Here is a 25,136-nt window from a genome sequence, read left to right as displayed (position 1 = left end):
CTGACTGATCTCATCTCTCTTTCTCCTTCAGTTCTCTGCACACTCCTCACCCACTTTCCCTGGGAGAATTCCTGGGATGGTTACTCTCAGCTTGGCCAGGCTCTGGTGCCCAGCGACTGGCTCAGACTCATGTCTCTGCGAAGTTATTCGGTAGCTGTGGTCAACAGCTAACGTCAGTCTGCTTTCTTCCCCCGCCATTCCGCACAGCTTGTGGGATCTCAGTCCCACCACCAGGGTTCGGATCCGTGCCCCCCTGCAGTGGCCGTGCAGAGCCTTAGCCACTGGCCCTCCAGGGAAGCCCCTTGGGGAGAGTCCTTCAGGCCAGCAGCACCCTGAATCACCTGGCCTACCCCTTCGGCCTCGTCTCTGGGCCCTGCCTCTGTCTCAGTCAGTTTATTGCCCATAAACTGCCGTGTATAATGAGTCACCCCTCCACTCAGGGCCTCTCAGTCGTGTCTGACCCTTTGTGACCCCGTGAACTGCAGCACGCCAGGCTTCCCTGTCCTTCACCATCTCCCAGATTTGCTCAGACTCATGTCCATCAAGTTGGTGCTGCCGTCCAGCCATGTCGTCCTCTGTCGCCCCCTTCTCCTCCTGCCTTCAGTCTTTCCCAGCATCAGGGGCTTTTCCAGTGAGCCATTTGTTCACATCAGTGGCTTGCTTCTGGTTTATGCAGTCCCTACTGAAGCCCTAAAGCACACCACACAAGAAACGCTGCTGTTCTGAGTCCAGCATGTTGTGAGGAGGCCCAAGCGGGCCACATGGAGCTGTCGGACCAGTCCCAACAGCCACGACGTGGCGAAGAGCCAGGCCCCAGACGTCTGGGCCAACCAAGTCAGCCCCAGCCGCCCCAGCCCTTCACATGCGCCCCCTCCAAGCGTCCATGGGGGTGGAGAGGCTGCCCTCCCTTCGTGGCCTGCCCCACTGTCTACTCATAGGCTGATGACAAGCATGGAATAATGAGCATAAGAAAATGTTTTTCTTCATGATACTTCCACACCATGTACTTGAAGAGAAAGGTCCTTTCTTGTATTGGATTAATTCCAACTTTTTTTTTTAACGGGGGATTGGGGGGAAGTTTTTTGGCGATTAGAAAAAAATGCTTGTCTTCTGAGCTCTCTCCCATAAACCTGTATAGTTTATGGAATGTGTAAGAGGTGTTTTTTAAATCTTCAAATGTAAAATTAAACCAGAAAAAAAAAAAAGACTTGGTGGCTTAAGAGAACAATCCTTTAATCTCATGCTCCCAAGTCTGTAGGCTGGAGAGAGGTTCTGCTCCTTGAGGCCCAGGCTGGGAGGGGCACTGGCCATATTCTTACCATACGGAGCTGGAAGGTTCCAGAAGGACAGGGAAAACCCACAATGCCTATGGAGGTCTACACACGAAATAAAAAATTGAAGGGTAAAGACAGCATGTCCAGCAGAGACAGGGAAGGTGGAAGGCATAAAATAGGAGTATGGGCTTAAGAAACACAAATTACTACGTATAAAATAAGCTACAAGCACATATTGTGCTAAATACAAAATATAGCTAATATTTTATACTAACTATAAATGGAGTGTAACCTTTAAAAATCGTGAATCGCCATGCTGTATACCTGAAACTTATAATAATGTACAGCGACTATACTTCAGTTTAATAATACAAGCAGGTGTTAAACGGTTTAACAGGCAGCCTTGGGAGAACAGAAAGTAATATGGTGCCTCACAGGGCTTTGCGATTCCGGTGACATACATTTATCGTGCCATACATGATTGTACGTTCACACGTTTCTCTGCCTTCCCAACTATCTAAAATTGAGCTTGTGCCCATTTCTCTAACAGCCAAGTGAATGATTTACGAAGTCTCACCCTATGAAGAGAATAATTTAGGACGTCTAATTCTATGGAGAAGTACTTTACGGTAACGGCAGGCCAATAATGGCTCCTATTTCAAGTCCTCCGCTATAATCATTTGCCAACGTCAGCGAGTTTTCCACTTTCTCTGTTCTCAGCTGGAACTACAGCAATCGTCTGAGACAAATGACTTCCACTGCTTAATGGTGAACTGTGGCATGCAAACCACAGTGCTGTGTGACCTGGGGTGACTGACTTAGCCTCTCTGATCCCCAGTCTTTTGAGGCTCTGCGGACTCCGCCCCCGGCCCCGCCCTCCTCGGGCTCCCGGAGAGGCTGGCTGAGAGTCTTCTTTCCACAGCGTGCAGACGCTGGGCCTTCTGGGAGTTGTAGTTTCGGTGACGCCGGCACGGGGGGCCTCAGTCGTTGTGTGGGCGCAGCGCGGCGCCTTCTGGGAGTTGTAGTTCTTGGGAGCCCCAAACGGGCCGCGGGTCTCCCGGCGCGCGTGCACACAGCGGGTCGGCCCGGCGCTTGGGCCCGACTGTGGAGGCTGCTGCCTTGCTTCGTGAGGCCTGCATGTCCGCGCCACCGCGGGACGAGGGGCCGCACGGGGTCCGCGGGGACCAGGTAGGGCCAGAGACGGTGGGGAAACTGACTCGAACCCGCCACGCTTGGCGGGAGCCGCCGAGGCCTTCGAAGCTGGTCCCGAGGCGAGGGCGCCGGGGTGCGGTGTGCGCACGCGCGGGTGTCGTGCGCGTGCCCCTCTGTCTGTGTGTCCCCGGTACGTCCTCCCCCGCCCCGCGTGCCACTCGGGGCAGCTTGTCTCGGTGCAGACGTGTTCTGCAGGTGTCACCGTGCGTGTGAGCGCCTGTCACACCAGAACTTTGTGCCCGTGCACCTGTGCGCGTGTGACTTCGTGAGTCCGTCCCCAAGGGTCACCGTCGGTTGGCACGTGCCTGACCCTCGCGGCCTTTGCCCGAAAATTCGAGCACGTGGGGACGTCTGTCTTTGTGTGACTTGGAGCATGTGTGGATTGTGTTCTCCTGGGTAGGTGTGAGGTATATAATTCCACCGTTCCTGGGTCTGCACCTGTGTGGGAAGGCTCCGCAGGTGCGTCTGCCAGCCTGGAGCCAGATGGTCTGTGTGTGCCCGAGCGTGCCTGCGTGTGGAGGGCCCTGCCTGGGGTGTTTATGAGAGACCTCAGGAGCGTGGAGTTGTGTGTGTGTGCCCGTGGGGGAGACCCTGCACACCTGTGACTCTGGGCCTGTGTGAAGCTCTGCCCACCACGTGACTGCATGTGATGGGTGTGCCACTGCGGGCGGTGTCCCTGGCCAGGCCTGCCTGTTGGGCAGCTGCCACGTGTGACTTACCGTGTGTGTAGCCTTGTGTGTGCGTGGGCAAGCGTGACCGCAGGTGCACTTGGAGTTGTGCACGTGTGTGAGATGGCCAGCCTTCTTGTCACCCACAGCATATGGGAGTGTAAGGGCTTCCGAGTGCCCAGGGAGGGATGCTGTTAACCGCCTCCCTCCCCCAGTACGGTCGCGTGCCACCCCTGTGTGTGTCTGTGGGTGATGTGACTGCCTCTGAGCGTGTCTGTGTCTCCCCTTTTTTTGCCTGTTTGTGTACCTGCCCGGCCCAGGTCCACCCCGCCCTGACTCCACCTACCGTCCCCACACGCACACGGCGGGGACACCCTGTGACCGGTGTCTGCCCAGGCATCTGCCTTCACGTCCCTGCTGCTTTCTTGCACAGACATCAGCTGGACCCACGCGGGAGGCGCGTGCAGCTGGGACATGCGCCACAGCCCAAGAGACGTGGACGGGACCCAGTGCTCCCAAACCCACGAGGTGGGTACCACTACCTGCTCTGGGGACCCAGCCAGGCCCTGCTCAAGCCTGGGGGCTGCCAGAGGGGTGACCCCACACTGGGACTGGCCCAGCCTGGGTCCCGTGGCAGAGCTCTCACCCTGCACGAAGACCCTGCGTCACCTGCCCTCACCGCATTGTACCGAGTCTCCCTGCTCTCTGCCCGGGTCACGCTTCTGCCCTCGCCCCGCGCTCAGCCCCTTTACTTGTACTCTGACACCCTGGTTGTGGTCCCACCGTAGACCCTTTGTACTTGGCGGTGCTCACAGCCCAGAATGCTCACGCCATCACTTCCTCAGTGAGGCCTGCACTGGGGGAAGAGCCTTCCAGGCAGCTGGAACGGCCAGTGAAAAGGCCCTGTGGCAGGAGCATGCCCGGAGTCGTTTGTGGAACAAGGAGGAGGCCTTTGGCTGGAGAAGGGCAAGCTCAGAGCAGGGGAGGGTGGGGTAGAGGCTGAAGTTGGGCAGCTGCTGTGCGGCCATGGAGAGGAGTGAGGCTTTCATGGAGCCATTGGTGACTTTAAGTGGAGGGGGGAGAGGAAGGGGGAAAAGCTCTGGAGCCCTGGCATCGCCACTTCCAGCAGCCTCACTGTGGAATAAAGAGCTAATACGTGGCAAGAGCTTAAAGCAGCAGGCCCCAGCCTTTTTGGCACCAGGGACCAGTTTCATGGAAGACAGTTTCCAGGGAGGCTCAGGCCCAGGGGGCAGACACACGACTGTCTGGATCCACGGCCTTTCAGGGAAGGGTGTGTTCAGGGGGTGATGCCATCACCTCCAGCATGGCCCCCCACTCACCCGCTCCCCCGCAGGGGGCTGCCCCCAGTGGCAGATACTGATCGCTGTACACGCGTGAGCACGTTTGCACACACCAGTGAGGGCTTAGGTATACATTTTGCGTGGACGCAGTTGAATCCCTAGCAGCAGGGTTTAGAGACTTTTGGTTGCCGCACCTGGCGGGTATGGGGGTGCTCCTGGCTTCGGAGAGTTGTGTCCAGGGATCCTGTTCAATGTCCTGTTGAACAGACGCACAAGGTGGCCCCAGGACACCGGTCTGACCCAGGCGGCCGGTAGACAGCCCCCGCGCAGACCCTTTCCCAGCCCGAGACAGACCAGTTTGGTTCCCCGTTGTTTCCTTTCCTTCCTTCCTTCTCTCTCCCGCTTCTCCTCCCCTACTTTTCCCATAACAAAGGTGTGAAATCGAGGCAGCAGCTCGGCAAGCCGGGATGGAAGCACTCCTGGAGGGCGCCGCTCCCCAGAGCTCCAAGTTGGGAGAAACCCCCAAACCCGAGGGCGGGTCCAAGGCCGGGCCAGAGAAGGCAGAAGCCTGTTTGAAGCAGGAGGCCCGCAAGGAAGACCCCACTGGGGTCGGGGTGCCCGAGCAGGGTGAGCTCACCGCCGGAACCCCCGAGACCCGCTGCAGCCCCCCGACTCCCCAGGCCGACCACCGGCCCCGGAGGCGCGGCGCTCCAAGAAAGCACAGGACCTTGAAGAAGGCAGCCGCCAGCACGGAGCCGGAGCCGGAGGAGGTGGCGGAGCGAGGGGGCGGTGGCCCCAGCAAGCCGTGGAAGTGTGGGGACTGCGGCAAGGCCTTCCGCTACTGCTCGGCCTTCACGCTGCACCAGAGGACGCACACCGGGGAGAAGCCTTTCCCCTGCGCGGACTGTGGCCGCGCCTTCAGCCAGAGCGCGCACCTGGCGCAGCACCGGCGCGTGCACACGGGCGAGCGGCCCTACGCCTGCGCCGAGTGCGGCAAGGCCTTCAGCCAGGGCTCCTATCTGGCGGCGCACGGGCGCGTGCACACGGGCGAGCGGCCCCACCGCTGCGCCGACTGCGGCAAGGCCTTCGCGCGCCCCACGCACCTGGCGCAGCACCGGCGCGTGCACACGGGCGAGCGGCCCTTCGCCTGCGGCCAGTGCGCCAAGGCCTTCCGCAGCCGCTCGTCGCTGCGGGAGCACCAGCGCATCCACACGGGCGAGAAGCCCTTCGCCTGCGCGCGCTGCGACAAGGCCTTCCGCTTCTCCTCGGCGCTGCTCCGCCACCAGCGCACGCACACGGCCCAGCGGCCCTACACGTGCGGCCAGTGCGCCAAGGCCTTCACGCAGGCCGCGCACCTGGCGCAGCACCGCGGCGTGCACACGGGTGAGAAGCCCTTCGCCTGCGCCGAGTGCGGCGCGCGCTTCAGCCAGAGCGCCTCGCTCACCGAGCACCGGCGCATCCACACGGGCGAGAAGCCCTTCGCCTGCGCGCAGTGCGGCAAGGCCTTCACGCAGGTGTCGCACCTGAGCCGCCACCGGCGCACGCACACCGGCGAGCGGCCCTACGCGTGCGGGGCCTGCGGCCGCGCCTTCAGCAACCGCTCGCACCTGGTGCAGCACCACCTGGCGCACACGGGCGCGCGGCCCTACAAGTGCCCGGAGTGCGGTGCCGCCTTCGGCCACGTGTCCTCCCTGCTCGAGCACCAGAAGGTGCACACGGGCGAGAAGCCCTTCCGCTGCGGCGACTGCGGCCGCGCCTTCAGCCACGGCTCGTCGCTGACGCTGCACCGGCGGACGCACACGGGCGAGCGGCCCTATGCCTGCCCCGAGTGCGGCAAGGCCTTCAGCAACCGCGCCTATCTGGTCCAGCACCACATCGTGCACACCGGCGAGAAGCCCTACGAGTGCGGCGGCTGCGGCAAGGCCTTCAGCTTCTCCTCCGCGCTCATCCGGCACCAGAAGACGCATGCCGCGGGCAAGAAGGCGGGGGCACCGCTCGGCCCCGCGGCCGCCGCTGCCTCCACACCCGAGCTCCCGGCGGGAGGAGGACCCTGCTGACGTGACAGCGGGGAGCCTGCAGACACTTCGGTGCTGGTGGTGGCTGCTGTTCAGCCTCTCAGTCTCGCCCAACTCTGGGCGACCCCGTGGACTGCAGCATGCCAGGCTTCCCTGTCCTTCAGTATCTCCCGGAGGTCGCAAACTCAAGTCCACTGAGTCGGTGATGCTGTCTAACCATGTGATCCTCATCCTGTGTACATGGTACAACACCTAACCTTGGTGGACCAGCCCAAGCACGAAGGCTGAGATCTACGGGGACCTCCTATAGGTGGGGGCTCACTGAACCTTCGCTACCTCGTGCTCAGGCCCTTGGTGCTGGCCAGGAGACACACCACCACCCTGGTGATGCACTTGCGGAAACCGAGGCTCTGAGAGGCTCCGTGAGGTTCCCTCCTCGAGGCTGACATCACAGTGCCAGGATCAAGCCCACATCTGCCAGTCTCCCTGGTTCAAAATCAGAGAGAGAATTGTGTGTGTGTGTTGGGGGAGGGGGTCACTCCGTCGTGTCCGACTCTTTGCGATCCCATGGAGCCTGCGAGGCTCCACTGTCCATGGGAGTTTTCAGGCAAGAATACTGGAGTGGGTTGCCATTTCCTCCTCCAGGGGATCTTCCCGACGACCCAGGGATCAAACCCCCAACTCCTGCATTGCAGGCGGATGCTTTACAACTGAGCCACCAGGGAAGCCCATAAAAAGGTCAGCTAACTCAGATAATGATAAATGTTATGGACAGGATTTTAAAAGATATGGGGAAGTCATTCTGCCTTATACGTGAGTTAATTTTAATTTTACGCTAACTAAAATCCTCCAATAATTTGGCCACCTGATGTGAAGAACTGAGTCATTGGAAAAGACCCTGATGCTGGGAAAGATTGAAGGCTGGAGAAAAAGGGGATGAGATGGCTGGATGGCATCACTGACTCAATGGACGTGAGTTTGAGCAAGCGCTGGGAGTTGGTGATGGACAGGGAAGTCTGGCCTGGTGCACGTGGGTTCGCAAAGAGTCTGACATGACTGAGTGACTGAACTGAACTAAAATAGCTTGTTTGTGGCCTATCAAACACGCATTGTACATCTGCTTTAATTAGAAAAGGGCACATGGACCAGAAGTGATGCTTGTGCTGCCTCCCTTCCTGGGATGCCAGTGCTGGTACTCCGTCCATAATACTTCCTTCCCAGGTGCCAAGGCCAACTGCCGAGGCATCGTGTATGCATGGCGGTCCGTTTGTTTTGAAAACTTGAAGAAACCTATCCCTGACCTGTTTAACGTTTTGTTCCTACAATACGTAAAACTGTTGAAAACGATGCTTCTCTGGAGCAATTTCTCAGAATGATCTGGGAGGCTGTCTTCTGGGCTGTAGTCCTCAGTTTGACTCAAATAAAACTCTTTTCTATTTTTATTATACAGTATTCATCTATTATTTTCATTGACAGGGAATTGGTGGTATTTACAAGGCTGGGCATATCACTCCCGGGGGATGGCAAGCGAATGAAAGAAAGGAGCCAACCCAGAGAGAAGTTTGGGGAAAGACTGCTTGGACCCGCCGGCCGCTGAGGCCTGGCATTTGGAGGATGGGGCTGACAGATGAGGGAGACTCCTTGTAACAGGAGAGGGGACCCGCCTGAGGTCAAGGGGGAATGCAGACCGGACACCGAAGGCACGCTGCTCCCCAGACACCCCATCACAATCATGTCTCGACCCTGCCCGGGCCCAGTATTGCCCGTCTGTTTGCGCGTCCCCCAGTTCTGATGGGTGGCACCCCGCAAGGACCGCGCCGCCTGTCCTGCCCACCGTATCATTTTCCGATCCCCGCGGCCCCGCCCCTCGCCGCAGGCTCCACCCCTCTGCAACCGCGCCTGCGCGCTCCGAGGCCGGCACGACTCCCAGAAGCCCTTGGGGTACGCTTCTGTCTTGGAGGCAGCCTGTACCCCGCCAGCCCCGATGCTTGTGGGGGCCGCCGCGGGCCGGAAGGGCTGGGAGCGGCTGACCTGGGGCGGGGCTGCCGGGCCCTGGCCTCGCCGCTGCCCGAGCTACCGTTGGCGCCTCCGCGCCGCCGGCCGGACTCCGTTTCCCAGAGGGCGCCGCGGCGGTGGACACGCCCCTTCCGGCGGCGGCGCGCGGCCCGGCTCCCAGCGGGCCCGGCGGGGCGGTGGGCTCGGCGGCCGGCGGCGCGCGGGGCGGGGCGGGGCGGGCCGGCGGCCGGGCGCGCTCGGCGCCGACATGCGGGGGGCGGTGAGCGCGGCGCCCCGCGGGCTGGGGTCGCCGCCGCGGCGAGGCGCCCCCCGCACCAAGGCCAGGACGGGCCGAGGCCGGAGCGCGGGGACCCCGGTCGCCTTCGCCCGCCCGGCCCGGGGAAGGCCGCGCTCAAGGAGTGGCCCCACGTCTAAGGGCCGGCGAGGAGCGGCGACCGCGGGACCTGAGGACAGAGGTGGGGGTGGCGAGCGGACGGGACGAACCCATCCTGTCAGGGTGAGGGGAGCGTGGGGTCTGGGGCAGAAGCCTTCCTGGGGCCCGGGTGCTGGTGAATGGCTTCCCTGGGCTGAGGGGGGTGAGGGGACGGGCAGCCAAAGCTTGGAAACAGCCTGAGAGCGTCGGTCGGGGTCGCCCTCGCCGGGCACCCCTCTGTTTCGGTGCTCCCAGAAACCCGCCTCCGCACCGTGGTTGCCCCTCGAGGCTAGTGACCTTATTCCGGCTGCCCCTTCAAAATTGGCCCCTGGCCGCTCATCCTGGAGCGTTTGATTCTCCACCTGTTGAATCCGTTTCGTATTTGTGGCCGTTGTTTAAGACGCGGCAGGAAGGGAGCCAGATGGAGACCTGGCCTCTAGCTGCTGCTTTCTCTTCCCCCAGCTCTGCCTTCCACGGACACGGCCGCCCTCCGGGAGAGGAGGCCCCAGCAGGAGGCGGCCGGGACAGGAATTGAACGGCAAGCCACGTCCCAGGTGAGGGGGCGTTCCCTCTTCGCCTCTCTGAAAGGCAAGCTTGCCTTTCAGGGCTTAATGACGCTTATTTTCTTTTAGAAGTTTTCAGTGTAAGAGACCTGTCGGGGGAGCTGGTTCCCATTTGCCCACATTCTGGTGAGTGGTGGGCTACAGGGGCAGCCCAGGGCCTCCCTCCCTGCTTCCTCTCCATGTCTTCCTCTGTTTGTCCGTCACTGAAGGACTGAGTCAGCCCTTCCCTAGAGCAGAAAGGTGCTGCTCAGCACAGACAGGACAGCCCCTTGTGTTGAACCTGGTTTGTCTGATGTTGTCTTTGAGCCAGCCGCTGGAGAGACAGATGGCTGAGCCCTGGCCCCTGCCCTCTGGGAGCTCACAGCCTGTTAGTGGAAAGTCGTGGAAGCATACAAGGTTCTGAATCTGAGTTCTAGCATGGTGAGAGTGGGCTGGAGGAACTCTCGGCATCTCGGCACCTGTCGGGGAAGGGTAGGGAGGTGATCTCTGAGCCCCATTCAGTATTTTTCTTTGGCTGTGCTTGGGTCTTCATTGCAGCGTACGGACTTTGTGTGGTTACACTGCAAGAGCTTCTCCTGGTGGCACGCGGCTCTCCAGTTGCTTAGCTGCCCTGCGGCATGTGGGATCTTTGTTCCCCGACCAGGGATCGAACCTGCGTCTCCTGCATTGCTAGGCCGATTCTTAAGCACTGGATCACCAGGGAAGTCCCAGGCCTCCTGTTTTGCAGGAAGAGGAGAGGTTTGGCAGACAGAGGAGGGAAGGGCAGCCCTGGTGCAGTGTGTAAGGCCGCCTTTTCCCCACTTGGTTGTGTTGCTTCTCAGAATGTTGATAAATTGTCTCTGTCCGCTGTGTGTCCTGTGTGTCCTCACCAGCTCATCCATGTGTGAGCCAGGGTCAGTCGCCCAGTGGGCTCCATCCACGTTGCCAAAGGCGGCCCTCGGGTCTTGGTCTGTCTTGACTGTTGCTGGCACCTGAGGTCGTTCAGGGTTGGCAGGCTGTCACTATGAAGGGCCAGGTAGTAAATGTTCGGGGCTCTGCGGGCTGTGAGGTCTCTGCTGCAGCTCTGCAGCTCTGTGCTCCCCTCTGCCTTCTAGAAGCAGTCATAGAGCATACCTAAGTGATTGGGCGGGCCATCGTTCCAGTGAAACCTGATTGACAGAAACGGGTACCGGCCACCCCTGAAAGAGCTCACGGGACGCGCCCCCCACCTGACTCCGCTGCCGCAGCTCTTCATCATCCTGAGCTGCAGCTGTCGCTGGGCCTCTGGGCCCTGTACTAGGCTCTCTGTTCTTGTCTGTCTGCCCGCCTTCCCCTGTTCTTGTCTGTATGGACCAGCCACACGCCAGCTTCTCCCGGTCCACCTTTCCGGCCCAGTCCTCTCTCTGCGCCCCAGGCCTCGGTGTCCAGCCGCGTGTCCAGTAGGGAGCTCACAGCGGACGCATCCAGCCCCAGGCACCTGGGGTCCTCCCGTGAACCAGCCCCTGCCCGCATCTTGTCTCTGCCCGGCTGCGGCAGTTTCCTACCCCAGTTCCTCAGGCCAAAGCTGGCGTCAGTCCTTGTCTCCGCTGCTGGCCTCACCTCCCGTATTTGGCCCATTGGCAGATCCTGTCAGCGCTGTTTCCACGGTGTGCCCACAAGCTGACAGCTGTCACCGCCCCCGCACCGCCGCCTCGGTCCTCATTATCTTACCGCCGGCCGCCTCCGCTCGTGCCCCCGTGGTCCCTGCCCAGCGCCGCAGCCAGAGAAGTTTCTGCGGCCGAGGTCTGCTCAGACGCTCGTGTGGCTTCCCCTTCTCGGGGCTGAAGGGCTCCCCGCCACCCGGCCCCACCTCTGACGTGGACCGCACGCCCCCGTCACGCACTTTGCCTTCCAAAAGTTGCCTTCTCCTTTCCCTGATTGCGCTGTCTACAACTTCAGAGCCTCCCACCCGAATTCCTCACATCCCTCTTCCCTGCTTTACTTGTTAAAGACTCTTAGCACTTTTCAGCATTCCATATACTTAATTTACGTGCTTTTCTCTTGCCTGATTCTCTTACCACAAAGTACATTTGACACAGGCAGGAGTTTTCGGTAGCTTTGCCCCAGTGCCTGATGCAGCAAACACATGGCGGGTGAATATGTGAACGGAGTCTGACTGAAGTGCTCTTGGGAGCCAGAGTTTCACTATTTAGTACAGCATCACAACAGTCATGCTGAGAATGTGCGTTGTCTCTGATTATTTCCCGTGAGCATATTCCCAGAAGTTTTCTTACCTTGTGGATTAAGTTTACCAGACTTACATGAAAGCAAAAGACTTTAAAAATTATATGTGGCTGAAAGAGCAGTATGGACTCAAAAGCTAGAATTCTAGTTTTTACTTTTTTACTAAAAAAAAAAAAAGTAAATGTCACCAAAATAATTTATTACAAGCTTTTCATTTGTGCACTTGAAAAATTACCTGAATTGAATTGAACAACAACAAAACCCTGTTTACTGTATTTTTTCCTGTATTATTTTCTATTCATCTTTCCCTGTAAAATGTTAGCGCAGTATTTTTCTGTGAGGATAAGCTTGCTCTGTAGTTTTTATTTCTTTGTTTTTGAAGCCCATCTCATCTTTATTATGACAGTGCTAAGGCACCGGGTCACATTCTTCTATGAGGCACAGATTCTATAGCTGTGTCTTTCCTCAGTCACAGGTGGGACTCTGTGACACCGCTTTGAAAATCTACACATCTCAAGAGGGATGAGGACAGGACCTGCACATTCTCACTGTGTCCTCACACGGAGGAAGGGGCTGGGGAGCTCTCTGGGGCCTCTTATAGAAGGACACTCATCCCATTCATGGGCAGGCGTTGGTGGGTGGTTTCCCACAGTCCCTGTCTCCAAATAATACCATCACACGGGGTGTTGGGATCTCAGCATGTGATGGGTAGGGGGACAGAAACATTCAGAGAAGTAACCAAAGTCGATAGTTCAGTGTACGAGGAGCTGTCTGTAGAAATTGGGAAAACAGCTTCAGAGGATGTGGACTCACTCTGACATGGGGCCGCTCTGGAATACGGGGTTAGAGAGGTGGGGAAGGGGCGTTTCTTATCAAGGAAAAAAATGAAGCCAGAAAAACCCAGCTGCCAAGTGCAAGGAAATATTTGAACTTGTATTCTTCTCCTTCAGGGCCCCACAAGTTCCAGTTTTACCAACGTAGTGACAGATGCTAGAAAAACAGGCAACGTTTCCTCTGGCTCCAGCTTGAAAGTTACTGTAAAGGTGCAGTAGTATACGCGTCTGTAGTGTATACAGCGTGTGCTGTATAAAGATACAGTAATTTGTATACAGTTGATATGCTACGTATGCTGTATATGTTTTGCTTCATTTGGTAAGGAATATCTGAAAGCTGTTTGAATATTGGGGGAAATAAAGCCTGAGGCTTGCCAGCCAAGGAGCAGGAAGACTTAGAATGGAAGCTGGGAATCTGCAAAAACCCGTCTTTTAGAACTTGGTCAGAAAAGAAGCAGAAAAGTAGCCCCTGTCTGAGCACCTGTGCCTTTGAACGCAGTTGAAAATATCTGCCAGAAAATATCTGCATTGAAATGTTTTGTTCATGAGTTTGTTTCTAAACCACTTTATTGAGGCAAGATTAACGGATAGCTGCACATTTTTAACATGTACGACTCAGTGAATATGAGGATAAATACACACTCCCAGCCCTTGTGACCCGTCTACACAGTTGGGTTAAAGACGTCTTCAAAGTCTGTGCGAGCTAAGGAACATGTGACTGTATGCTGTTCAGCAGATACCGAACTTCCCAGGGGCTTTCTGCGCCCAGTGAAACGGTGTCGGTCTTCAAGTGGGAAGGCGGGGCCTTGGTCAGCGTCCACAGTGCTTCTGAAGCACCTCACATGCTGAGTGCCATGCTCATGACGTGGGTCACGTGGGTTTATTTCCCCATTCCTTTTTCTCTTTTTTTCCCCCGGAGAGGAAAGAGGACTTGTTATTACCTGCAGGAAGTCGGAAACACTGGGGATTCTTCCCAGAGCATGTCTCTGTGTCCCCATTCTTGTGTTGATCCAGACCACTTGACTGTCCTCACAGTAGAAAAGGCTCTGGTACCAGTTGTGCATGGGACAACTGAGCCTCCCTTGTTTATTGTTTGAATTGATCTCCTCCTGTGTCTTACTTGTGTACCCCCGTCACCTGCACAAAATTGCCACTTCTCCAAGGGTAGGGGCCCTCTCTCTCTCTTTTCTTTGAAGTTTATGACTGAATGAGGCCCAATCATTAACTGGACTTCCACATTATCAGACATTACTCTCTACACATAAAATCTAGCCAACATGGAGAGGAAGTAACTCTTAGCCCCTCTGTTAGTCTGCGAGGGCTGCCGCAACAGAACTCCACAGGGTGGGCAGCTTCAGCGACACAGTGATTTTTCACAGTTCTGGGGGCCAGAAGTCCGAGACCGAGGGGTCAGCAGAGGTGCTTTCCCCCGAGGTCTCCCTCTGTGCCCACCACCCCTGGTTGCTTCCTCCTCTTACGAGAGCGGGGTCTCCTCTCTGAAGTCCAGCCACAGTTGGGGTATGGGGCCTGGGGGGGCCGTGAGCTCTGGTCCAGCGCGCCCGCGGTCGTGTCGCCCCAGAGCCCACTGACGTTCGGCGACGTGGCGGTGGAGTTCTCCGGGGAGGAGTGGGCCTGGCTGGACTCGGCCCAGAGGAGCCTGCACCGGAGCGTGATGCTGGAGAACTACAGGAACCTGGCCTCGCTGGGTAAGGGCCAGCTGGCCGCCCCGCCCCGCCCGCCCCCCGGGACCGACCTGTGCGTGACCGCTCGCCCCGTCTTACGCATTTAGGGCTTTGCCTGTCTAAGCCTGAGATGATCTCGTCGTTGGAACAGAGGAAGGAACCCTGGGCTGTAAAGAGAAAGTCGACTGGTGGCGAGTGCCCAGGTGAGCATTGGGGGCGGGGCGGGGGGGAGGAACCCACAGCTCCGCGCCCTCAGACGCCTGGGACCACCACCAGACTTCGGAAGTGCCGGCCCCCCCCCCCCGCCCCCGCGAGGGAAAATCAAAGAATCGCGGCCTGGGCTTTGTACGTTTCCTTTTCCCTGCCTCTTCTCTCCATCTGTGCTCCCCTCCCTCCACACACCACCCTGGTCTGCTCTCTGGACCTCATCTGTCTCCAGCTCCTCTGACCTTCCGTCACTCAGGCTTACACAGGCATCTCTGCTCTTCACGAGGCTGATGCTGGTGTAGTTCTGTCTTATTTCCCTTTGATGAAATGACTGGCACTCAGGGTCTTCCTCTGACTGATTTGCCCTGTGTCAGCTTTGAGGGAGGCCGCAGGTGCTGGCTGGGAAGCCGAGGGGGAGCCCTCAGAGAAGTCACCCTCCCAGGGGCGAGACAACACGTCTCTGCACAGAAGTGCAATAGAAAGGGCTGTCTCACGTGTGACAAGTGTAAATAGGGACTCGCGGGAGAAAAAGGTTCATTCTCAGTTTCACGCCAGGGGAACAAGGCTGGAGCATAGAGCCTCGAGGAGAAAGGTGGAAAGGAGAGGACAGGTCGGTAGGTCTGGAGGCGATCTGGGCTGGGCCGTGATCTGTCTGGGATCCGGGTGGACGTCTGTGTGCAGACCAGCCGTGCAGGCAGGCGGCTGGCTCTCAGGAGAGGACTCTGATCCTGATCCGATGGGATGTTCGTGAAGGTGTTGTGCTGGTGTTGAAACCATAGGGAGTGCAGAGATTTCAGTCACAGCGTTATTTCCGGGACATCAGGTTAATCACAAGGACTCAGAAGTACAGATTCCTCATGGTGGCTCCCATAATAGGAAATGACTACCGTCCCTAAAGAGTTGAGAATCTTGTAAGACCCCTTTGTTCAAACCATACTTCGGAGGAAAGTTTATATCCATAGAACAGGTATCAACTGCACCAACTCCCATGGGTCATCATACTCCCAAGGTCATTGTACACCCAGGAGAACTGGAACGGTGTTTTGGGGGAAAGTTTTCCTCTTATCTTCGAACTCGGTGGCTTTCTCTGAGCTGGTTTCCTGAGACAGAACTGGTCTTTTCCCCTTCTGCTGATGCTTTCTCTCTTTCTCATCTAGAATCTCTAGTTGATGTTGAAGACTGGCACATACAGCCAGGATCTGAACATTGGTTAGTTAGCATCATCGTCATCTTTTTTAAAGTTTACACTGTAAATGTAATGTAAACAAGTGGAGCAAGCGAAGAAACCTTTGCTAAATAGAATGGAGAAAGATTCACAGAGAGACTTAATAAGCATTTCCTTCTGTGGCCTCTGCCCGCTCTTTGTTCCGGCCACATTTCATCTTCAATTTAAATCTCTGTGAACTCTCTCATCTCCTGCACTTGGATCTCTTTGTCTAGTCTCCTGCCAAAAATATAACATGCAGCACTCGCTCAACACCTAGGTGTGAAAACTCGCATTGTGTGTGGTAGTATTAAAGCCACACAAGTTTGGGATCAGAAGGCCAACGGGTTGTGTAGAAAGCTTTCAAAACGATATGTATTTTCTGAGAATCTTTTTCCATCTGGTTCCATTTGGGAAAATGTCTTCATACTAACATGTAGTAAAAGAGATACCTTCTTAAAACTATCCTTTAGACTCGCAGACTCTGCTGAAGACCCAGGAGTTGCCTTCAGAGAAGAACTTAAGTGAAGAGGCGTTGTCCCAGGAGCAGCGCACCGAGAGACCCCCAGAGCGCGCTGTTCTCGGGGAAGGCTGGGCTTACGCCGCTGTGTGTGAGGGGCAGTCGGTGAGTCGGGTACCAACAGAAAACTGGCAGGAGGCAGAGTTTGCGGGGTTCCAGAGGCTTCTGTGCTTCAGCAGGACAGAGCAGGTGGGAGACACAGTCTCCTTCACAAAGATGCAGCTTCAGAGAGTGATCTTGTCTACAGCAGGTGTGGGCGGATTTCCATTTGAATGCAGGACTTCTTACACAGTGTTCCCCCGCAAGAGAGAGCAGCTGCAGTCAGACACACGCGAGGGGGAGCACTGCGTCCCAGCGAGTCGTAGAGACGTGTTTAAATCTGGGTCGTTCCACATGTCTTGGGTGTGAGAGAGCTCTGAGCAGGATCTCAGCCCTTCCTTGTCATCAGAGATTTCATACCAGAGGAAAACCCTCTGCAGGATTAAGTGAACCCCGTGTGTCAGGTGTGGGGAAGCCTCCAGTGAGCTCTAGAAAGTCCGAACGCTGTGGACAGTCACTCTGCACCATGTTGCAAGTGCTCCGTGGAGGAAACAGTTTCCCCGATGTTTCAGTCCTCCCCCCGCTGCCTCCCGCAGACAAACGACATAAGCGGCTCCATCGTTACATGACAGGGATCACTCAGAACTAGTGAGAATTCCGTACCCAGTGCCTCTCATGGCGTGTGGACATGGCCATCCCAGAGCCGTCTCAGGGTCATGAACACGGCTCGGTGGAAATGCGTGTCTGCCATTGCAGGGCTTGGTGGCCGTCACGGCTGTGGCCACAGACGTCTCGCAGCAGCCAGACCCCGCTGGGCAGAGTTTCTGTAGGAGCGTGGTGTGGGCGGACTGCCATCCGGGGACAGGAGGTAAGGCCCTTCCTCTCCCAGACCGGACTCTTCAGGAGCCCCCGTGCTTGTTCCTCGGTTGTGAATTGTGTGTGTTGGGGGTGCCGGGCAAGGGGAGCCGCCTTCTAAAGTGTGGCTTGAAATCTTACTCCTGCTTCGCAAGAGTGTGATGTTTACAGAGTTGAAAGTTTACAGACGAGAAAGTGGGACAGCTTTCTCCGTCATAGATGCTCTTCACTTTTCCTCCTGGGACTTGCTGGAGTGAGACACTCCTCCATCCAAGCCAGGGAGCTGGTTGTCCATCCGAGAACGCCCAGGGTGTGACAGAGCTCCTGTCTTTTCCTGTGTGCAGGACACTGTGCGTCTCAGCCAGACCTGGTCTCTTTGCTGGAGCGCAGGAAGGCGCCTTGGACGGTGGATGGAGAGCTGGTCAGAGCCCCGTCCTCAGGTGAGCCGGGCGGCCGGGTGGAGACGCCCCTGCGGGGCGGGGGGCCCATGCTTCTGGGGCTTGTTTGATAGCCCTTGTTTCCATCCATGAACACGGTTAGGTCTTCTATCCAAGAACACAGGATGTCTTTCCGTTTATCTAGGTCGTCTTCACCTTACTCATCAACACTGGTAGTTTCCAGTTTACAGTCTAGCAGCTTTTTAGGTAACTTTATTCCTAAATAATTTATTCTTTCAGTGCTGTATTTCAAGGAATTATTTTCACAGTTCCTTTTCAGACTGTTCATTCCTAGTGTCTGGAAATGCAGCTGATTTTTGTGTGTTGATCCTGTATTCTGCAGTTCTGGTGACTTGATATATTAGCCCTCATACTCTTCTTATGGATGGTGTAGGGTTTTCTATATAGGAGATCACATCGTCTGCAAATACAGTTTTATCTCTTCCTTTCTAACTTGGATGCCTTTTATTCCTGTGTCTTCTCACTCTGGCTGGAACTTCCCAGGCATCCTTGTCTTGTCACCAACCTAAGAAGAAAAGTCTTCAGTGTTTATCTGGCATTTTTAAAAAGAGCTTGTATTTTCCCTTTTTTAAGATCTTCTTTTCCCAGACAACTGACTCTCTGCATCATCTCTCTCCCCAGCACAACTTTTATCTCCATATATTTATTGCAATATAACTGCTTGCACAATTTTTGGTTCGTGCTAAGTGATTTAGCAAAAGGATTTCAGGTATATTCACTCTTTCCTGCAAGTTTATAGTCTGAGATAAGACCTGTACTTATTCTGAGGTATGTTAGAGGTAATTAGATATAATGTCAGCACTCACTGTTTGTATAAAAGCAGTCTCTCCAGAATGACAAGTTACATCGCAAGGCCTTCTCGGTTAATAAAGGGCCAGAGAGCAATGGAGGGTTCTGTCTGGCTGGCAGCAGCAGACAGGTCGATGTAAAGTGGTTTCTACCTGAGTGCCAGGCTCCCGCCATCAGCAGACTCTGCTGCAATTAATCAAATGAGACACAGTTGACAGAAACACCATTTCTGGTTGTGCAGGGGCCGCCAGGGTTTCAGGCTTCCGAATGAATACTCAGCAATAAAGAGTCCACTTGCAATGCAGGAGACAAAGGTTTGATCCCTGGCTTGGGAAGATCCCCTGGAGTAGGGAATGGCAACCCACTCCAGTAATCGTGCCTGGAGAATCCCACGGAGAGAGGAGCCTGGTGAGCCCCAGTCCACGGGGTCGCAAAGAGCCTGACCCAACTGAGTGACTATAACACAGCAACGAATGTTACAGAAAGGCTGACGTTCTGTGTTAGGCCCACTCCTGGGACCAGCGCCAGGGACGCGATGATGCCCCGGTGTCGATGCTGCACAGCCAGGGGTGAGGGGACGGGGGTCGTCGCCTGCATTTACGTGGCGTGACTGCGGAACAGTTCTCCAGCTCCTCATGCTTCTGACATGGAACCGGTTCCACAGATGCTGACTTTATTTAAACTTTCTCTCTTGGCTTCTGCTGGGTCCCTGTACGAATCTGGTCTGGAGTCATCTTGCATATTAGAGACTGCACGTCCCCTGTGTCAGAGGGGCACCGTCTGTGGTTTCTTGAGGGTCTCATTCAGCACTGAGTGCACTTGCCCGTGTGTCAGAGGAGCATGGTTTATTGGATCTATCAGGGTTTCATTCGGCAGTGAGTCCACTTTCCTTGTGACAGAGGTAAAGTCATGCTCAACATTCTCCAAGCCAGGCTTCAGCAATACGTGAACCGTGAACTCCCTGATGTTCAAGCTGGTTTTAGAAAAGGCAGAGGAACCAGAGATCAAATTGCCAATATCTGCTGGATAATGGAAAAAGCAAGAGAGTTCCAGAAAAACATCTATTTCTGCTTTACTGACTATGCCAAAGCCTTAGACTGTGTGGATCACATGAAACTGTGGAAAATTCTGAAAGAGATGGGAATACCAGACCACCTAACCTGCCTCTTGAGAAATCTGTATGCAGGTCAGGAAGCAACAGTTAGAACTAGGCATGGAACAACAGACTGGTTCCAAATAGGAAAAGGAGTACGTCAAGGCTGTATATTTTCACCCTGCTTATTTAACTCATATGCAGAGTACATCATGAGAAACGCTGGACTGGAAGAAACACAAGCTGGAATCAAGATTGCCAGGAGAAATATCAATAACCTTAGATATGCAGATGACACCACCCTTATGGCACAAAGTAAAGAGGAACTGAAAAGCCTGTTGATGAAAGTGAAAGAGGAGAGTGGAAAAGTTGGCTTAAAGCTCAACATTCAGAAAACAAAGATCATGGCATCTGGTCCCATCATTTCATGGGAAATAGATGGGGAAACGGTGGAAACAGTGTCAGACTTTATTTTTGGGGGCTCCAAAATCACTGCAGATGGTGACTGCAGCCGTGAAATTAAAAGACGCTTACTCCTTGGAAGAAAAGTTATGACCAACCTAGATAGCATATTCAAAAGCAGAGACATTACTTTGCCAACAAAGCTCCGTCGAGTCAAGGCTATTGTTTTTCCTGTGGTCATGTATGGATGTGAGAGTTGGACTGTGAAGAAGGCTGAGCGCTGAAGAATCGATGCGTTTGAACTGTGGTGTTGGAGAAGACTCTTGAGGGTCCCTTGGACTGCAAGAAGATCCAACCAGTCCATTCTGAAGGAGATCAACGCTGGGATGTCTTTGGAAGGAATGATGTTAAAGCTGAAGCTTCCAGTACTTTGGCCACCTCATGCGAAGAGTTGACTCATTGCAAAAGACTCAACTGGGAGAGATTGGGGGCAGCAGGAGAAAGGGACGACCCAGGATGAGATGGCTGGATGGCATCACGGACTCGATGGACGTGAGCCTGAATGAACTCCAGGAGATGGTGATGGACAGGGAGGCCTGGCGTATTCGATTCATGGGGTCACAAAGTGTCAGGCACGACTGAGCGATTGACGTGAACTGAACTGTGAGAGAGGTGCACAGTTTATTGGGTTCATCAGGGTTTCATTCACGAGTGAGTCCACTTTGCCGAGTGTCAGAGGTGCACAGTTTATTGATTTCATGAGTGTTTCATTCAGCAGTGTGCTTCCTTCCCGAGTGTCAGAGTTGCACAGTTTATTGATTTTATCAGGGTTTCATTCAGCAGTGAGTTCACTTTCCCGAGAGTGAGAGGTGCACAGTTAATTGTTTTCATCAGGGTTTCATTGAACAGTGAGTTCACTTTCCTGAGTGTCAGAGGTGCACAGTTTATTGATTTGAGCAGGGTTTCATTCAGCAGTGAGTTCACTTTCCCGATTGTCACAGGTGCACAGTTTATTGATTTCATCAGGGTTTCATTGAGCAGTGAGCTAATTTTCCCGAGTGTGAGAGGTGCACAGTTTATTGATTTCATCAGGACTTCATTGAGCCGTGAGTTCAGTTTCCTGAGCGGCAGAGGTGCACACATTATTGATTTCATCAGGGTTTCTTTCTCCGGTGAGTTCACTTTCCCAAGTGTCAGAAGTTCACAGTTTATTGTTTTCATCAGGGTTTCATTGAGCAGTGAGTTCACTTTCCCGGTGTGAGAGGTGCACAGTTTATTGATTCCATCAGCTTTTCATTGAGCAGTGAGTTCACTTTCCCCAGTGTCAGAGGTGCACAGTTTATTGATTTCTTCAGGGTTTCATTCTCTGGTGAGTTCCCTTTCCCGAGCGTCAGAGGTGCACAGTTTATTGAGTTAATCAGGGTTTAATTCACCAATGAGTTCACTTTCCTGAATGTCAGAGGTGCCCAGTTTACTGATTTCATCAGGGTTTTCGATTCAGCACTGAGTACACTTTCCTGAGTGTGTGTGCTGCACAGTTTACTGTTTTCATCAGGATTTCATTGAGCAGTGTGTTCACTTCCCCGAGTGTCAGAGGTGCACATTTTATTGATTTCATCACGGTTTCTTTCAGCTGTGAGCTCTCTTTCCTGAGTGTCAGAGGTGCACAGTTTATTGCTTGCATTCCAGGTTTGATGGAGCAGTGAGTTAACTTTTCTGAGTATCGAGCTGCAGACTTTATTGCTTTCAGTCAGGGTTTCCATCAGCAGTGAGTTTACTTTCCTGCGTGTCAGAGGTACACACTTTCTTGATTCATTCTGCGTTTCTTTGAGCAGTGAGTTCACTTTCTAAAGTGTCAGAGTTGCTCAGTTTATTCATTTCAAACAGGGTTTCGTTCAGCAGTGAGTTCACTTTCCCGAGTGTCAGAGGTGCACAGTTTATTGATTCTTAAGGGTTTCTCTTTCCGGTGAGTTCACTTACCCGATTTTCCGAGGTGCACAGTATATTCATTTCATCAGGGTTTCGTTCAGCAGTGACTTCACTTTCCCGAGTGTCGGAGGTGTACGGTTCATTGATTCTGAAGGGTTTCATTCTCCGGTGAGTTCACTTTCCTGAGTGTTAGAGGTGCACAGTGTATTGATTCTTCAGTGTTTCATTGAGCAGTGAGTTCACTTTCCCCAGTGTCAGAGGTGCACAGTTTATTGATTTCATCTCTGATTCATTCAGCAGTGAGTTCACCTTCCCAAGTGTCAGCGTTGCACAGTTTATTGATTTCATTCAGGGTTTCGTTCAGCAGTGAGTTCACTATCCCGAGTGTGAGAGGTGTACAGTTTATTGTTTCCTCACGGTTTCCTTCAGCAGTGAGTTCACTTTCTCGACTGTCAGAGGTGCACAGTTCATTGATTTCTTCTGGGTATCATTCAGCAATGAGTTCACGTTCCTGAGGGTCAGATTGCACCATTTATTGATTCGATCACGGTTTCTATCAGCAGTGAGTTCATTTTCCCGCGTGTCAGAGTTACACAGTTTATTGATTTCATCTCTGTGTCATTCAGCAGTGAGTTTACTTTCCGGAGTGTCAGAGGCGCACAGCTTATTGATTTCTTCAGGGTTGCCTTCTCCGTTGAGTTCCCTTTCCCGAGGGTCACAGGTGCACAGTTTATTGATTTCATCTCGGTTTCATTCGGCAGTGAGTTCACATTCCCGAGTGTCAGAGGTGCACAGTTTATCGTTTTCATCCGGGTTTCTTTCAGCAGTGAGTTCACGTTCTCGAGTGTCAGAGGTGCACACTTTATTGATTTCCCTCGCGGTTTCGTTCAGCAGTGAGTTCACTTTCCCGAGTGTCAGAGGTGCACAGTTTACTGGTTCCATTACAGTTTCATTTAGCAGTGAGTTCACGTTCTCTCGTGTCAGAGGTGCACACTTTATTGATTTCATCAGGGTTTCTGTCTCCGGTGACTTAACTTTCCCAAGTGTCAGAGGTGCACAGTGTGGTGTTTTCATCTGGGCTTCATTGAGCCGTGAGTTCACTTTCCTGATGGCAGAGGTGCACAGTTTCTTGATTTCATCAGGGTTCCATTCATTAGTGAGCTCACTTTCCCGAGCGTGAGAGGTGCACAGTTTGTTTTCATCACGGTTTCATTCAGCTGTGAGTTCCCTTTCCCGAGCGTGAGAGGTGCACAGTTCATTGTTTCATCAGTTTCATTCTGCGGCGAATTCACTCTCCGCACTGTGAGAGGTGCACAGTTTATTGTTTCCTCACGGTTTCTTTTTCTGGTGAGTTCACTTACCCGATTTTCCGAGGTGCACAGTATATTGATTTCATCAGGGTTTCCTGCAGCAGTGAGTTCACTTTCCCAAGTGTCAGCGTTGCACACTTTATTGATTTCATTCAGGGTTTCATTCAGCAGTGAGTTCACCTTCCCAAGGGTCAGCGTTGCACACTTTATTGATTTCATTCAGGGTTTCGTTCAGCAGTGAGTTCACTATCCCGCGTGTGAGAGGTGCACAGTTTATTGTTTCCTCACCGTTTCCTTCAGCAGTGAGTTCACTTTCCCCGCGTGTCAGAGTTACACAGTTTAGTGATTTCATCTCTGTTTCATTCAGCAGTGAGTTCACTTTCCGGACTGTCAGAGGTGCACAGCTTATTGATTTCTTCAGGGTTGCAGTCTCCGGTGAGTTCCCTTTCCCGAGCGACAGAGGTGCAGTTTATTGATTCCCTCAGGGTTCGATGCGGCAGTGAGTTCACATGCCCGAGTGTCAGAGGTGCACAGTTTATCGTTTTCATCCGGGTTTCTTTCAGCAGTGAGTTCCCTTTCCCGAGTGTGAGAGGTTCCCATTTTCCTGATTTCATCCGGGTTTGTGATTCAGCACTGAGTACACTGTCTTGATTGTGTGTGCTGCTCAGTTTATGGTTTCATCATGGGTTCATTGAGCAGTGAGTTCACTTTCCTGAGTGTCAGAGGTGCACACTTGATTGATTTCTTCAGGTTTTCTTTCAGCAGTGAGTTCCCTTTCCCGCGTGTCAGAATTGCACAGATTATTGATGTCATCAGGGTTTCTCTCTCTGGTGAGTTCAGTTTCCCGCGTGTCAGAGTGGCACTGTTCATTGATTTCGTCAGGGTGTCTCTATCCGGTGAGTTCACTTTCCCGATTGTCAGAGGTGCACAGTTTCATTCAGCAGTGAGTTCACTTTCCCGCGTGTCAGAGTTGCACCGTTGATGGATTTCATCTCGATTGCATTCAGCAGTGAGTTCACTTTCCGGAGTGTCAGAGGTGCACAGCTTATTGATTTCCTCAGGGTTGCAGTCTCCGGTGAGTTCCCTTTCCCGAGCGTCAGAGGTGCACAGTTTATTGATTCCATCAGGGTTCGATTCGGCAGTGAGTTCACATGCCCGAGTGTCAGAGGTGCGCAGTTTATCGTTTTCATCAGAGTTTCGTTCAACAGTGAGTTCGCTTTCCCGCGTGTCACAGTTGCACAGTTTGTTGATTTCATCAGGGTGTCTTTCTCCGGTGAGTTCACTTTCCCGATTGTCAGAGGTGCACAGTTTCATTCAGAGGGGAGTTCCCTTTCCCAGGTGTCAGAGTTGCACAGTTTATTGATTTCATTCCCGGTTTCGTGCAGCAATGAGTTCACTTTCCCGTGTGTCAGAGGTACCCCGTGTACTGATTTGATCAGGGTTTTTGTTTCCGCTTTGAGTACACTTTCCTGAGTGTGTGTGCTGCACAGTTTATTGTTTTCATCAGGGTTTCATTGAGCAGTGAGTTCACTTTTCTGAGTGTCAGAGGTGCACACTTTATTGATTTCTTTAGGGTTTCTTTCAGCAGTGAGTTCACTTTCTCGAGTGTCAGAGGTGCACAGCTTATTGGTTTCATTCAGGGTTTCGTTCAGCAGTGAGTTCAGTTTCCCGAGTGTCAGAGGTTCACAGTTTATTAATTTATCAGGGTATCATTCAGCAATGAGTTCACGTTCCCGAGTGTCAGAGGTGCACTGTTTATTGCTTCGTTCACGGTTTTATTCAGCAGTGAGTTCACTTTCCCGCGTGTCAGAGTTGCACCGTTGATGGATTTCATCTCGATTGCATTCAGCAGTGAGTTCACTTTCCGGAGTGTCAGAGGTGCACAGCTTATTGATTTCCTCAGGGTTGCCTTGTCCGGTGAGTTCCCTTTCCCGAGCGTCAGAGGTGCACAGTTTATTGATTCCATCAGGGTTCGATTCGGTAGTGAGTTCACGTGCCCGAGTGTCAGAGGTGCGCAGTTTATCGTTTTCATCAGGGTTTCGTTCAACAATGAGTTCGCTTTCCCGCGTGTCACAGTTGCACAGTTTGTTGATTTCATCAGGGTGTCTTTCTCCGGTGAGTTCACTTTCACGATTGTCAGAGGTGCACAGTT

At 53.8% G+C, this 25,136-nt stretch overlaps 2 protein-coding genes across 4 annotated transcripts in view; both read left to right on the top strand.

The window, feature by feature from the left end:
• Window positions 1–2,301: 2,301 nt before the first annotated feature.
• ZNF835 (zinc finger protein 835) lies at window positions 2,302–7,915 on the top strand. Of its 3 annotated transcripts, none has more exons than XM_069552139.1 (3): window positions 2,302–2,462; window positions 3,475–3,682; window positions 4,889–7,915. In XM_069552139.1, the coding sequence occupies exon 3, from the start codon at window positions 4,923–4,925 to the stop codon at window positions 6,510–6,512; it is 1,590 nt and encodes a 529-aa protein (XP_069408240.1). In that variant the 5' UTR covers window positions 2,302–2,462; window positions 3,475–3,682; window positions 4,889–4,922; the 3' UTR covers window positions 6,513–7,915. The 3 variants fall into 3 exon arrangements, with proteins under 3 accessions (XP_069408240.1, XP_069408242.1, XP_069408241.1); XM_069552141.1 differs by having other exon boundaries at window positions 2,317–2,462; window positions 3,588–3,682; XM_069552140.1 differs by having other exon boundaries at window positions 2,363–2,616; window positions 3,588–3,682.
• A 703-nt stretch (window positions 7,916–8,618) lies between these two features.
• The window catches only part of ZFP28 (ZFP28 zinc finger protein), a 43,330-nt gene continuing 26,812 nt past the window's right edge, over window positions 8,619–25,136 (top strand). The window contains exons 1-7 of the mRNA XM_069552102.1: window positions 8,619–8,941; window positions 9,361–9,452; window positions 14,076–14,202; window positions 14,286–14,381; window positions 16,063–16,214; window positions 16,905–17,016; window positions 17,348–17,443. Of these exons, the coding sequence (XP_069408203.1) occupies window positions 8,734–8,941; window positions 9,361–9,452; window positions 14,076–14,202; window positions 14,286–14,381; window positions 16,063–16,214; window positions 16,905–17,016; window positions 17,348–17,443 (883 nt within the window). The 5' untranslated portion in view covers window positions 8,619–8,733. The remainder of the gene's footprint in view (window positions 8,942–9,360; window positions 9,453–14,075; window positions 14,203–14,285; window positions 14,382–16,062; window positions 16,215–16,904; window positions 17,017–17,347; window positions 17,444–25,136) is intronic.

Source organism: Ovis canadensis, chromosome 14, assembly GCF_042477335.2.
Source record: "Ovis canadensis isolate MfBH-ARS-UI-01 breed Bighorn chromosome 14, ARS-UI_OviCan_v2, whole genome shotgun sequence".
Classification (NCBI taxonomy): domain Eukaryota; kingdom Metazoa; phylum Chordata; class Mammalia; order Artiodactyla; family Bovidae; genus Ovis; species Ovis canadensis.
The sequence above is the reverse complement of the archived record's forward strand: the minus strand, read 5'-3'. Positions and strand labels throughout refer to the sequence as shown.

Bases quoted from the DNA above. Each gene is read 5' to 3' on its own strand.
- ZNF835 (XM_069552141.1), top strand. From the start codon at position 2,412: ATGTCCGCGCCACCGCGGGACGAGGGGCCGCACGGGGTCCGCGGGGAC. The intron at 2,463-3,587 runs GTAGGGCCAGAG...TTTCTTGCACAG, and splicing joins ACGGGGTCCGCGGGGACCAG to ACATCAGCTGGACCCACGCG. The intron at 3,683-4,888 runs GTGGGTACCACT...CCCATAACAAAG, and splicing joins AGTGCTCCCAAACCCACGAG to GTGTGAAATCGAGGCAGCAG.